Source organism: Raphanus sativus, chromosome 1, assembly GCF_000801105.2.
Source record: "Raphanus sativus cultivar WK10039 chromosome 1, ASM80110v3, whole genome shotgun sequence".
Lineage (NCBI taxonomy): Eukaryota > Viridiplantae > Streptophyta > Magnoliopsida > Brassicales > Brassicaceae > Raphanus > Raphanus sativus.
In genome coordinates, this window is record NC_079511.1 from 20,972,791 (window position 1) to 20,988,097 (window position 15,307).

Here is a 15,307-nt window from a genome sequence, read left to right on the forward strand (position 1 = left end):
CGACGACATAGTGTTTAGGGGTTGATTACAAGTTTCTAAATGCAAAATCCTAATCTTTGATAATATATATAGTATTTGCATAAATATTTAACAATAAAAATGTTTTTATAACACAATTTTACACAATAACATTTTTTGTAGTAAGATTAGATGAATATGATTGTATAAGTATATGAGTGTTAAGATGAGATGTTATAAAAACATTGATATGCATAAACACTTATTTTAATGAGTTGTTATATTTGAATGGTTGCAATCTAATACTATACTAAACACTTATTATGTGTTATTTTGTAGTTTTGGCATCTAAATTTATAGATTTTTATGTTTGAAATTGTTTTGAAACACATGTTCTCGGAATTCTGTCGGTATATTCCGACGAATTACCGACGAACTAGACCAGTTCGTCGGTATGTCGTCGGAATATACCGACGAATTATCGAGGAAGTATACAATAATCAATGAAACCCTATGTCGTCGGAATTCCGTCGGCATATACCGACAGAATTCCGACGGACCGAGAAAAAAAAAACCTAATCCGAATCTTTTGAATCTTCATCAAACTCCCCAATCTCAGCTTCTGGCTCCGAATGTACAATAGCATCAAGTCCAAACTCAGTAAAATGCTCAACGGTCATATGGACTTGTCGGCAACAGTCACATAGTCCGTCGGAAATTCGTCGGTCTTTTCTGATGGAATACCGACGACCACAACGATTATATTTGTTGATAGAAATATCGTCGGATACTCGTCGGTATATACCGACGAACTCCGTTTCGTCAGAATTCCGTCGGTATTTTCCGACGGAATACCGACGACCATAACGGATATATTTGTTGATCGAAATATCGTCGGATAGTCGTCGGTATATATCGACGAACCCTGTTTCGTCAGAATTCAATCGGAATATACCGACGAAATTCCGACGACTTCGTATTTTTGGCTTTCGTCAGAAATTGGTCAGAAAGTCGTCAAAATTGTCCGACGACATTTTGGTCCGTCAGAACCTCCGTCGGAATTCAGCGTGTTTTCTTGTAGTGTCATATTATGTTAAATGAATTTTCCTTTTTTTGTCGAAAATGAATTTTCCTTTCTCCTAAGTAATTCAAGAGTTAACCAGTAAAAAGGATACATTTTAACTTCTAAATGTGCCAAAATACACTATCATTACCCAAAAAGTTACAAAACAAAACAAAGTTATCTTTACCAACATGTGCAATGTTAAGTTCAAGTTTTTTGAAATAAAGAAGAAAAATAGAAGAAAAAAATGAAGATACATGATTCAAGTTTTCTTAATAGCTCGATTGAAGTTTTGTGAATGATTTAATTCATTGTTTACTCTGATTTCTTAAGCGTGATTTACATGTTTCCTAACTTGAACTCGTTTGGTGATGATTAATGTAGAATCCATGAAAATCCATAATACCTTTTTTCTGTAAAGATAGCACACAGTTTCCAGAACGGTGATCTTTATTAATGAATCAAATGCCTTATAAAGGGTTACAGAAACGGAGAAAACAAATTTAGGGATCCTAATTTCTCGAAACAACAAGTCCAATTCTTACTACAACAATCTTGGACAAGTCAATTATTAATTCAAACATTATCAACAATTCTTTCCTTGAACTGAACTCCTTTCAAGAAATCAGTTCATCGTGTTCATCCCAAAAGTTGGCCTTGTCTTCTGAAACGATGCGAACTTCAACGGCTTGGTCAATTGGTCAATATGTCTGCTAGCTTCATCTTGGTTGCACATTAAACCAACTTGACTATGCCTTGTTTAGTTACTTGATAACATTAGCTATTGGGAATATTACGGAGAACCAAAAGGCATACCCAATTAAAATTAGTTTTACTTGAGTACTATGTTTAGCTAGCAATAATGTGACATCTTAACCAAAAGACTATGCCTTGTTTAGTTACTTGATAACATTAGCTATTGGAATATTACAGAGAAGCAAAAGGCATGTGTTTCAAAAAAAAAAACCAAAAGGCATACCCAATTAAAATTAGTTTTACTTGAGTACTATGTTTAGCTAGCAATAATGTGACATCTTAACCTTTAAAATGACTTACTATCCTTTAGTTTTATTCAAGTTATGTGTACTCTAAATCATATGTCATTTTACTTATTAACTTTTATCAATCTATACTATTATTTGCGAAGTGATTTTTTGCAACGGAGCTCTCACGTTAAAAGTTAGAATGACTAAATACGATGCTACCCTTAATGATCTTATATGTAATTTATTATATAATGAAAAACGAAATTTATGTAAATAATATTATATTTATATGTTATATTAGATTATAAATTAATATTGTCAAAATTATAAAGATAATTTTTATATATATTCTCTTGTTATCTGAAAGTAATCTTTAAAAACATTTAAATTCAAAAAACGAATTTAAAGTTAATTTTATGTTAATAATATTATATCTATATGTTATATTAGATTATAAATTAATATCATCAAAATTATCTATACTATTATTTGTGAAGTGATTTTTTCCATCGGAGCTCCCACGTTAAAAGTTAGAATGGCTAAATACGATGCTACCCTTAATGATTTTATATGTAATTTATTATATAATGAAAAACGAAATTTATGTAAATAATATTGTATTTATATGTTATATTAGATTATAAATTAATATTGTCAAAATTATAAAGATAATTTTTATATATATTCTCTTGTTATCTGAAAGTAATCTTTAAAAACATTTAAATTCAAAAAACGAATTTAAAGTTAATTTTATGTTAATAATATTATATCTATATGTTATATTAGATTATAAATTAATATCATCAAAATTATCCCCTAGTCTATGTTTGAGAAGTGATTTTGCCACATGTCTTCTCTACAATCATTTTCACAAAACAAATTGTGACGTGGCTATTAAGATTGATGACATGTCATGTGGTTAAATATGACATGGACAATTACATTTAATGCTGATATATATTTTTGGAAATATTTTTAGAATATGGCAATAACTCATATATTACATTTAATATTGATTTATATTTTTGGTAAACTTTGTAGAATATGGTAATAACTCATAAATCTCACTATAATAAATACTAGATCTTGACCCGTGCGACCGCACGGGTATCAATTTTCAATTTTTATTTATACTTACTAAATAGTATATTTGTAATATTTGATCGTTTTATATTGATTAAGTTAAGGGTGGATATTTGCATATCTACTCGAATTCGGTTAAAATATATTCGGGTTTGAGATTTTGAATTTAAAGATTCTAGCTCTATTCAGGTATTTATAAACTTTGGTTCCGGTTTTATTCGGATTTTTGCGGGTTTGATAACCCGTTTAAATTATTTTTAATTTTTTAAAATTTATATATCTTTAAATTATTTGAGTAATGTAAGCCAAAGTACCTAAATTAAAAAATTTAAATAGGTTTAGCTTGAATATTTGGATGAAGAATAAATATATATTTTAAATATTTTGGTGTTTTGATAATTGTTTATCTACTTTAGATGTTTACTTTCGACTATTTTTTATATTTCAAATATTTTAAACAACTTAAAATAACTTATATCTTGGATATTAACTCTAAAAATAGCTAACATATTGTAGTATATAAATATGATTTAAATACATTCGAATATCTGAAATATTTCGTTCAGATAAGGTTTGGTTATGGTTCTCTAGATACCAAAATGGTAAATCCGTTTGGATAGTATCTAGTTTCGGTTCAAATTTGATAATATTCTTTTCGTTCAGATTTGTTAAACGAAGAGTTGATATTATAATTTTTATGAATTGTTTGTCTAACAAAAATGTATTTTTTTTTAATTTGACATTGATTTAATTGAAAAGTTAATGAAGTATATTTAATTCAAATTTAATTTTAGAAAACACATTAATGTAAGTGGAAAAGATAAAGCATTAAAATAGGAAATGTTATTTAATTGTGTATTTAATTCAAATTTAATTTTGGAAAATGCATTAATCAAAGTGGAAAAGACAGCATTAAAATAGGAAATATTATTTAATGTCAGTGGCATAGAAGTGTAAATAACATTGAAAACTAAGGGGCATTCTATATGTGTACTTCTCTTTTAATAATATAGATATTCAAATATGACATTTCGAATTTCGAAATATTATATAATTTTACTTTTATAATTATAAAATTTTTATTATCTAAAGTTTTTTAAATTTTCTGAATTTTTTTTTTTTAAAAAATTGTTATATCATTATTTTCTTTTAGATATCTACAAATTATATAAATATCATTTAGTTTTTATTTTTGATAACTATACAATTTTATATGATTTTTAGTAATTTTGTACAAGTTGATTTAATACATTTAACCAAATGAAATAAATATTTTTTATCTAAGATTTTAACTTTATATATATAAATACATATTCTTAAATATAATTTCAAATAAAAAATATTTTCTCTTAATTTTATTCTTAATCAATGATATTTATATTAATTATTGGTCAAAATAATAAAATATATAATATTAATAAATTACATTTTAAAATATAAAATTTAACTTTTAAAAAATTCATCACTACACATGGTGCAGAAAAACACCCAGATTAATAATTGTGACATGGCTACTAAAATTGATGACATTTCTTATACATTAATATGACATGTACAATTATATTTAATGTTAATTTATATTTTTGGTAAACTTTTTAAAATATGGTAATAACTCATATATTACATTTATTGTCAATTTATATTTCTGGACTTTTTTAAAATATAGTAATAACTCATAAATCATCATTAAAATAAAAATATTCAATTATGGCATTTCAAATTTCGAAATATCATTTAAATTAAAAATATTGAAAATATATACATATTATTAAAAAAATTATAAAAATTAAATCATAAAACTAAATTAAATCGTAAAATCATTAGTTTCTTATATATATATCTACAGATTTTATAAATATTGTTTAATTTTAATTTTTGACAGTTATGCAATTTTTACATATTTATTTAATATATTTAATTAAAATAAATAGATATAAAAATATACCTAAGATTATAATTTAAATATATACATGCACATTTTAAAATATAATTCAAAATAAACAAAATTGTTTTTATCTTAATTTTAATGTTCAGTTAAATCAAATTTATATTAAAATATTGATAAGAAAAAAGAAAATTTATAATATTAATAAAAATTAAATATAGTTTATATTTATTAAAAATATTTTAAATTTTGTTTACTGCACATGGTGCAGGGAAACACCTAGTTATTTATACTATTATTTGTGAAGTGATTTTTTGCAACGGAGCTCCCACGTTAAAAGTTAGACTGGCTAAATACGATGCTACCCTTAATGATTTTATATGTAATTTATTATATAATTAAAAACGAAATTTATGTAAATAATATTATATTTATATGTTATATTAGATTAAAAATTAATATTGTCAAAATTATAAAGATAATTTTTATATATATTCTCTTGTTATCTGAAAGTAATATTTAAAAACATTTAAATTCAAAAAACTAATTTAAAGTTAATTTTATGTTAATAATATTATATCTATATGTTATATTAGATTATAAATTAATATCATCAAAATTATAAATATAATTCTTACATATATTAAGTTGTTATCTAAAAATAATATTTTTAAATTTTACCATTTTAAATTAATAATATTATATTTATATGTTATATTAGATTATAAATTAATATTTTCAAAAATGATAATTCTTATATATAATGATTTTATATATAATTTATTATATAATTAAAAACAAAATTTATGTTAATAATATTATATTTATGTTAATAATATTATATTTATATGTTATATTAAATTATAAATTAATTCTTATATATATTGTGTTGTTATCTGAAAGTAATATTTTAAAATTTTAAATTCAAAAAACGAATTTAAAGTTAATTTTTATGTTAATAATATTATATTTCTATGTAATATTAGATTATAAATTATTTATCATCCAAATTTTAAATATAATTCTTACATATATTAAGTTGTTATCTAAAAATAATATTTTAATTTTACAATTTTAAATTAATAATATTATATTTATATGTTATATTAGATTATAAATTAATATTTTCAAAAATTATAATTCTTATATATATTGTGTTGTTATCTGAAAATAATATTTTTTGAAATATAAAGGTTAAATATTAAAATATAAAACAATTTAAAATTAGATATTATTCAATCAAAAACATTTGTATAAGTTTATTTTCTAAAGTATTTCAAATATGTGAGTGTTTTTAAAATTCCAACAAAATAATAAAAGTATATGATTCACATCAATGTTCATTATGATGTGATAATTTTTTACGTAAAATATATGTAAGAATAATACATAATATAACTATAACTATATATCAAATAAAATATTTTCTTTCAATAACTATAAATAATAATACGTAAAATATTAGCTTTAGATAACAATTTAATATATGTAAAAGTTATCTTTTATTAGGCCAAAATAATTTGTATTATTTCAAATTTAAATTTATTATCTTTTATTTTAAAAATAATTTTAACTAAATTTTTGATAACATAAATAATAATTTATTATTATAATTGTGAATTAATAAATATTTAAAATAGAATTATGCATGCATGTGCGGGCAAACCACCTAGTACTATTAAATCAGAAATCCTTTTATGAAATTATCCCTACTCATTCTTAGTATATTACTTTTTGTGTCATCAACTTTGCCTTAAAAACTAAAATTTATTAAGAGTAATTTAGGTAATGAAAAAGTGACCAACATATTAACTTTATCGACTAATAAGAATACATATTATCTACCATTTATTATTTCTAATAATCTAAATAGTTAAACTATTAACAATTAATTATCACGTTGTTTTATCTTTCTCCCTTCTCTTTCTCAGAGAAAATTTATTTCTATCGTTGCTTTACTTCAGTCACCGCCGGATATTTTTTTCAGTCTAATAGATCAAGCATCATGTGGTGTTTATGGTCGTCGTTTGGATGAGGATGTTGGCTCTCACTTCCTGTCGTGTTGAGGTAGATTTGAGATGGTTGAAACGGGAGAGTTCAAGATGGATGTCGACATTGTTGTACAGAGGTGGCTCGAAAATCGTGGCACCGGTGGTTAGAGGTGACCAACAAGTCCGGTTAACTAGGATTTTTCTTTTGTTTCGGTTTTGTCCGGTTTAACTTTGTTTTAAATTTAATCGTGTAATCAATCATTAGCCAATTCCTGGTTTGAGAATGTTTTTGTTCTATGGTTCCTTATAATTTAAGGAATGACAAGGAATTAGACGGAACAAAAATTCTCTATAAATGGTGTAATTTTTAAGGAATGAGTGGGAATGGATCATTCCCCTTAGTTCCCTATGTCACCAGTTTGAGCCTTGGTTTCTTATTAATCATTCATTAGTTAAATAGTACATTATACCATTTTTATTATTTTAACTTTAATTTGAAAAAGACTTTTAATATCTACCAGTGGAATATTAGATATCACCTACATATTTAATGTATAAAAATATTGGTACATTTAAAAATATAATAGTCTTGGTTTTGTTATGGATTTGTTTTGAAAAATAATAGTTACAAACTCAATACTAGCCAGCAAAGTGAGATAGTAGTTCAATAGATCGAATCATAACAATAAAATCTACATCAATAAGTTTTCAATATATTTTTGATAACAGCTAAAACTTGGTAACAAAATTGCCTCTAAACTTCTTTAACCTTTGAATAATATTTAATGTTGTTAAAATATTGTGTATAGTTTGGACACACAAATATGCCTTATATATATGTAAAACCGTATACCATTTGTCTCACATAATTTCTCTATAGCTTTATTTATATTTAAAACACTTGTTCACATGCCTCCACTTAATATTTAATGTTTTAAAAACATTTTGTATATTATTTTTCCACATCAATTTTTAGTTCAGATTTAAATGTTTGAAAATATGAAACCAGGAATTCATAATATATTATTTATTTTTATATTCCCTTATAATTATTAGATAACATATTTATTAAAAATAATACTAATTGAAAAACCAGAAAATATAAAAACTTAAATATTAAAAAAACAGAAATATAGTATGAAAATATTTTATTCACAAAATTCAAAAATGTGAATTTACGAGAATATTTCAAAATTATCATAAAACATGAAATAAACAAATATGATTAAGAAAACACAAATATGAAAATTTAAATTTCTAAAAATATAAAACAAAAATATATCCGCCTTTTGAAGGGCGAGTCAAACTCTAGTCTTATATATTAAAAAAAGTTATAACTTCTTTCATGTGTGATTTTTTTAATTTGGACCATCTTTTAATTTTTATTAAATATATTTTCTTAAGACTAATAATACATAGAATCTTTTAACTACTTTAGTCATAATATCTTTTGATATATTTTAATTTCAAATAGAAATATATATTTTAAAAATTCTAACAAATCTTTTAAAAAGATTTTAACAAGATCTTAATTTTCAAACATTATATGTAAGCATTTTCACTAATTTCGAAATTAGTTATGAAACATTATGAGATATTAATATATTTTATAAAATTAGAAAATATAAATGTAATCTTATTTAATCTATTGTATAATCATAATCAAACATTCTAAGAGAAAATTATTATATCTAGCTAAATATGATAAATTATACTAAATTGTTAAATTTTTATATTTTATTTTATTAAGTATTTATGTTCAAAATATAATATGTTGGTAACAGATTAACATTAGCAAACTATATAATACATGTATAAGAAGTTAACATATATTTCATTAAATCTAATAATATTATATATTTTAATCAAGATATATTTTCATTTGAAATATAAATATTTATTTTAAAAAATTTGTTGAAACATATTTTAACAATATATTAATTTTCAAAAAGCTTATGTAAATATTTCAACAAATTTCGTAATTAGCAATGAACTGTTATTATACATTAACATATATTCAGTTATCATTTATAAAATGAAAAAATAAAAAAAAAATCTCATTTTTATCTATTTTATAATAATAACTCATGTTAAAATAAAATTATTATTATAATAATTATTCTATTATCGTCCAGGGACACCTTTTGGAAATAAATCGGAGTGAAACATCCAAATTTGACGGCAAAGAGGTCTCGAAAGTATTGAACAAAAACGTTCTCCACTTCGATTGCATTTTTACCAGCTTCCAATGTTTATGCTTGACACTGATTATTCGGTTACGGGCTCTCCATTGTTTTATAATTGCATGGTGAAATTTTGTGTTTCTATCCTCATCTATATGCCATTTATCTATGCTTATTTTTTACAAAAAAAAATATTTTTCTTTTCTAAAAGCCGATATTAGCTGTCTCAAATCCTCCAATTCTTACAAGGTAGAATATTCATCATCTTAGGCAAGATCTATCTCATTTTTTCAATTCGTTGATTTGTAAAGCGGATTTTGTTGGATTATTCATTTTCCAAGTATTAATGTTATTCCGAGATTAAGTAAAATTTTGATGAAAATACTGGATTGGAATTTCATCAAAAGGTCCCCAACCCGAGATTACCGCTCCTTTAAATCCTGAAAATTCCATTAAAAGGTCCCCAACCCGAGATTGCCGCTTCTTTAAAGCCTGGCATTCCTATCCACCGTTTTCAAATCTGAAGTTTTTCCTTGACCTTTAATCACTAGATTTGACCCGTCTAAACGCTATAATTGCAAAAATACAATTATGGATAAAAAGGGGGAGCCACTTTTCATTCACCACCGCTCTGTCTAATTTACATTTGACATTTTCAGAACGTCTTCTTCCCACCCATGTGAATGATTTTTTTATGGAAAGTATAGCATCCCACAATTTTTCTAGCATGCTTTAAAAGGGGATAAAAGAGTTCTCTATCCTCTGCTTCCTTCCCTTTTCTCATAATTTCCAGTATTTTCATTAAAACCGCCGGTTATAAACTAAAAATTGCTCTTGTTAATACTCATCATCTGTGTGAGGCGCTTGCAAACATTTCCTCGGTTTCGAACAATCGGATCTCCATAGACAAATGTCATAAATTTTTGATGACCTTCAAGTGTATTCGATGTTAATCATGTGTTGATCTAATATTAAATAAAAACTGGTAGATCATCCATATAAAATAGTGCTAGGACACCGCTCCGTCCACGAGGCTAAACGGTACAAACTTGATTGTAACCATAAGCTATTTGCAAATTTTGCAGAACATGCCAATTATATTAAGTCTCTGAAAAGATTAGAAATCTAGGTAAGAAACAATAATACAATTCATTATGTTCTTTTGTGAGATCGGCCCCCTTCCCTTGACAATTCCATGCCATTCAGCTTAAAATCTCAATTTTTAAATATAGAAGTATACTGGATTTATTAGCACTAGAAAGACAACTACAGTAAAGAGTCGGAACAAACTACTCCAAGATGGTTGCTTATTTCCTTTTTTCTCTTTCTCTAGACCTTCTCCAAATATCTATCTTATTAAAGTAAAAGTACTTTAAGCTTTTGTTTGGTTATAGGGATATGAGTTTTTTAAAAAATTAAATTTTGTTTGGTAACAAAGATAGTAGAGAATTTTGTCTTTTCCTTATTTAAATGATAGATTTAAGTATTTAATGTCTTTTCCTAACTTAAATAATAGATTTCTTTAATAGAATGAATCTTAACCAAAATAAATTTCCTTATAGATTTTTTGTTAACATTAAATATTTTTCAATATTAAAATAGTTGCCTTATAAATAGTTTCCGTATTGTAAACATTTTTTTTTCTTTTGATGATATATAAATTTAACATTTCAACAAAAAAAAATATTATTCAATATTTATTAATAAAAATAATAAAATAAAAATCACACATCAAAATCAATTTATATATCATATAAATAAAATATAAAATATTTTATTTATAAATTGTTAGTATAATACTTTTATAATATAAGTCAAATTAGTTATAAATATTAGATTTTTATTTGATACATTGTGATATAATAGACGATTAAAATCACATAATATAATTATTTAAAGTAATGAATAAATTTTTTGTTTTAAAATGTTATACTAACAATTATGTAATACATATTAATTTACACACACACACATATATATATATATATATATATAGATATTATCATTAGAACAAAGAAAAAATTTGAAGTGAAAACAAATATTTATACGGCCACGGATCAAATTAGAAATAAACAACAATGACGTAAGATTTTTTTTAACAAATTTATTTTAATTTCAAATATGTTTATATATTTTATTTATTTATAAATTATTTTATTTTTTATTAATAATGCTAAGATTTTGGAATTAGAAAAAATTATGACTCATCTTTATATTATTTTAGTTAGGAATTTAAAATTTATATCAAAATATTTTTTAAAACTTTTAATTTTTATTATAACTAAAAATGTTAACTTTCAATCTAAATTTATGTTTAAATATTACAAATATATCATTTATAAATAAAAAGCTAAAAACATAAAATAAATACCCGTCCGGTTGGGCGGGTCAAGATCTAGTTCAGCCTTATAACTCAAATCTTTAGGTTCACTATTTTGATCTCTGGAAATTCTCAACAAGCAAAAATCAGCTGACCGGATCATCTACACTCATAACTCTAAAAGACCACAAAAAAATTAGCGCTTGATATGAGAAAATTCTTGGTGTCTGGCTAGGGTTAGAAGCTCAATAACAAAGATATCCTGAAACTTGGCTAGAAATATTGAGTTTGGTTTGATAACTCCAGGAAGAAGGAAACAAAATGAGAACGGTAGTCACAGCAATTTTCGAGATTTACCAGATAACCTTGCATCATCAAATATCACATAAGTTACAAATAATTTATTACCATTTATAATAAAATTATATAATGATCTACCATGTACTAAAAAATAGGTCAAGGTGGTCAATCCGGTAAACCGAACTGAAATAGAAAAAATATTTTGAATTTAGTAATACCGAATATACCAGATGAATGTTATTTTTAAGAAAACGCGTTATATGTATATGATTTGATATAAAAACTGACTAACCCGAACAAACCAATCAACTTAAATATAATAGTATTATTATATTTAATTATATAAAATAATTAAGAATATATACATAATTTATTTTATTGATATGATCTTCATATATAAAATGTTGTTTTAGTAATTTAATATTTTATTATAAATTAAAAAATATTATTCATTTATATTAAATTAAGTAAAACATAAATTTTACTTTTCTGTTGAAAAATATGTGTTTCAATATTTAGTTAATATTAATATTATGGATTACTAATTGTTATTGTTTTATTCTATAAAAACTACTGTAATTATCAACTTACTAATTATTTTAATTAATAAAATAAAAAATAGGCTATTTAAAAATTGAAATATCTTCATGTTATATAAAATTTGATATCTAATCATATAAAATAAAATTCATAAAATATTTTAATAAATAAATAAATTAAATAAACCGAAAATTGACGGTATATAACCTTAACCAAACCAAATTAAATATAGTTTTAATATGATATCTACATTTTTTATAAACCGAAATAATAAAAAATCAAAAAAACCAAATCAAAACCAAACCGATATTCAGATCGAACACCAGGACTATACCATGGTAAATGTTACAGTCAGTTGGGCCATAGTAAAAGCTTATTGGGCTTCAACGATAGGCTTCAGAAGCTAGAATATTCGATGAGATCGAATTAAATATTATAGGAAATAAATCTTCTCACGTGTGGATCCTCACAAAAAAGGACAAATAATATTAACTTTCTTTTTTCAGTTTGGCCTTCCGCTATGGCATCATATTCATCTAAACCACATTGTTCTCTCACATGAACCGTTCGATCTAAAGCCACGTCACCTATCCGCGTCAAATTCAGATTGAACGGTTCAGATTCAATTTCAAAGACGGTACTGCTTTGTGCAGTTGGTCGAAGCTCGTAACCTTATTTCTCTCTCTTCTTAAATCCAAAAAAATCTCTCCAAGAAAATCGAAAATTTTCGGAAAAATCTCTACTTGTTTCCGGAAGAAGAAGATGACGGGAGTTGATGATGGTAAGGAGTTCAAGGATGAAACCGTGATTCTCAGCGACGACGATAGTGAAGTGGAAGAAGTTAAAGACGGAGGAGAAGAAGGTTCCGACGAGGAACCAGAAGTCGATGGAAGTGAAGGTGACGACGATGATGATGATGATGATGAGGAAGATGACGACGACGATGTCCAGGTTTTGCAGTCCTTAGGTGGGCCTCCGGTACAGTCGGCTGAAGATGAAGATGAGGAAGGAGAGGAAGACGGAAACGGAGACGACGGCGACGACGATGATGATGACGACGACGACGATGATGATGACGACGATGAAGACGGTGAAGATGAGGTATGATTCTGAGAGAAATCGATTTTGTTTCTATAAATTGTAGATCTAGGGTTTTCTGCTGCTATTTAGCTTTGTAGAAGTCTGAATCTTTGAAGAAAGTCTGGATCTGTTTTAACCTAAACACTTCCTTACTGTAACTAGAAACTGTTCTGTTTTTTTTTTGACTCTTCCTCCAAATTAAAGAAGTTACGACTTTTGTTTCTTTAAATAATACTTTCTGACAGTCTTTGTCTTCTGTTGTAAAGAACAGAGTAAGCTCTCTTACTCAGTCTCTGTCTCTGATTGAAACTCAAAACCTTTAGGATTCGTGAAGCAATTATATTAGAGAAAGATTATATCTTTTATACCCTTTTTGGTCCTTGTCTTAAAAGCGATTCTTGGAAAAAGTGGTCTATTGAGTCTTTTGTTTGATTACTAGAACTTGGGGGTTTTAACAATGAAACTGAAAAGTAACTTATGTTCTGTCATGTGTGAATTGTATAGGAGGATCTTGGGACAGAATACCTAGTCAGGCCAGTTGGTCGGGCTGAAGATGAAGAGGACGCAAGTGATTTTGAGCCGGAAGAGAACGGTGTTGAGGAAGACCTTGACGAAGGTGAAGACGACGAGAATGATGACTCGGGTGCTGGAAAATCTGAGGCTCCTCCCAAAAGGAAGAGAGGAGCTGCTGATGAAGAGGAAGAGGAGGATAGTGATGATGGAGATGATGCAAGACCTCCAAAGAGGTAGTTTTCAAGGAATTATAACAACAGCACGGTTCAAACAAACAGAAAGAGAGCTTTATGGTTTTTTTCCTTTTTAAGTTTGGAGTCGTGAGATTTGAATCATTGGTTGGGGTTCATGTAAGTTTATTATGGATCAAGAAGTAGGGCTTTTTATTTTTCATTTTATGCAGATGTTTTCTCTTTTCTAGTGAGTCAATAACCAATGTTTCTTGAACGATTTGCTGTCTAATGCTTTTTCTTTATTAGAGTTTTCTGTATCTTTTTATATATCGTGCAACGAGAGTAGTGTTAAGTTTTTTGGACATATTTCTAGGTTGAACACAATTCAACTATATCAATCTATTTCTCCCTAATCATAGAGTTCAAAATTGTTTCCCCACAGACGAAGAAGATGTATGAACTGAAAAAGATGTATGAACTAAAATATAAAATGAACATGAAAAAGATGTATGAACTCAAATATAAAATGAACATAACGCTGTTTATTGTTGGTTAACTAGCCTAGGATTAAAATGTTAACCAATGGTTAACCGAGTTAACCAATGGTTAACCGAGTTAATACCAAATGATCCCATTAGAATCCTAACAACCCGATTAGAAAAAGTAAACAGTTTTAGTCCATGTTTTAAAATGCGTCCGCGTTGAGCGTTTACGTGGCGGATAAATGTGAATCGGTTCTTCACCGTGGCGCTTTGTACTAAATCGCTCAAAAACCCGGATTTTAAAATTTATAAATTTCAAATCATAAACTAGACTGAATGTGGGTAATAGTAGGTAAAAGTACAAAGAAATCGAGTTAAAACAGCCCAAAATCATGGAGAAAAAAGAATAAAAGCGGAAGAGAGAGTTTCAGATCAATAAAATTGGGAAAGAAGATGAGGATATTTAAGTCATTTCGACTTCATTTAAGAAAAAAAAATATCTTGAAAAAATGCATAGACTAATGTTTAGATTCGTAGCTTCAGAAAAATATGGGAACACAAAAACCACTAGACTACGATGCACTTTTGGTTTAGATACACAGAAAATAACAATATATAATATAATCATATAAAATTAATCCCCGATTAATCTTTGATTACTCTCCGATTTTCTTTCAACTCACTAGGCCTGGACCTTCCGTACGCGTTATGCCTAGCGCAATCTCGAACATGGGTTTTAGGAAACCAATT

The 15,307-nt window shown here is 25.9% G+C and overlaps 1 protein-coding gene across 1 annotated transcript; it reads left to right on the forward strand.

Moving 5' to 3' along the window:
- The first annotated feature begins 12,979 nt into the window (after positions 1 to 12,979).
- Positions 12,980 to 14,352, forward strand: LOC108851921 (uncharacterized). The gene is made up of 2 exons (XM_018625433.2): positions 12,980 to 13,410; positions 13,894 to 14,352. Exons 1-2 carry the CDS (start codon positions 13,072 to 13,074, stop codon positions 14,137 to 14,139), a joined length of 585 nt encoding a protein of 194 aa, XP_018480935.1. The 5' UTR covers positions 12,980 to 13,071; the 3' UTR covers positions 14,140 to 14,352.
- Positions 14,353 to 15,307: the final 955 nt, after the last annotated feature.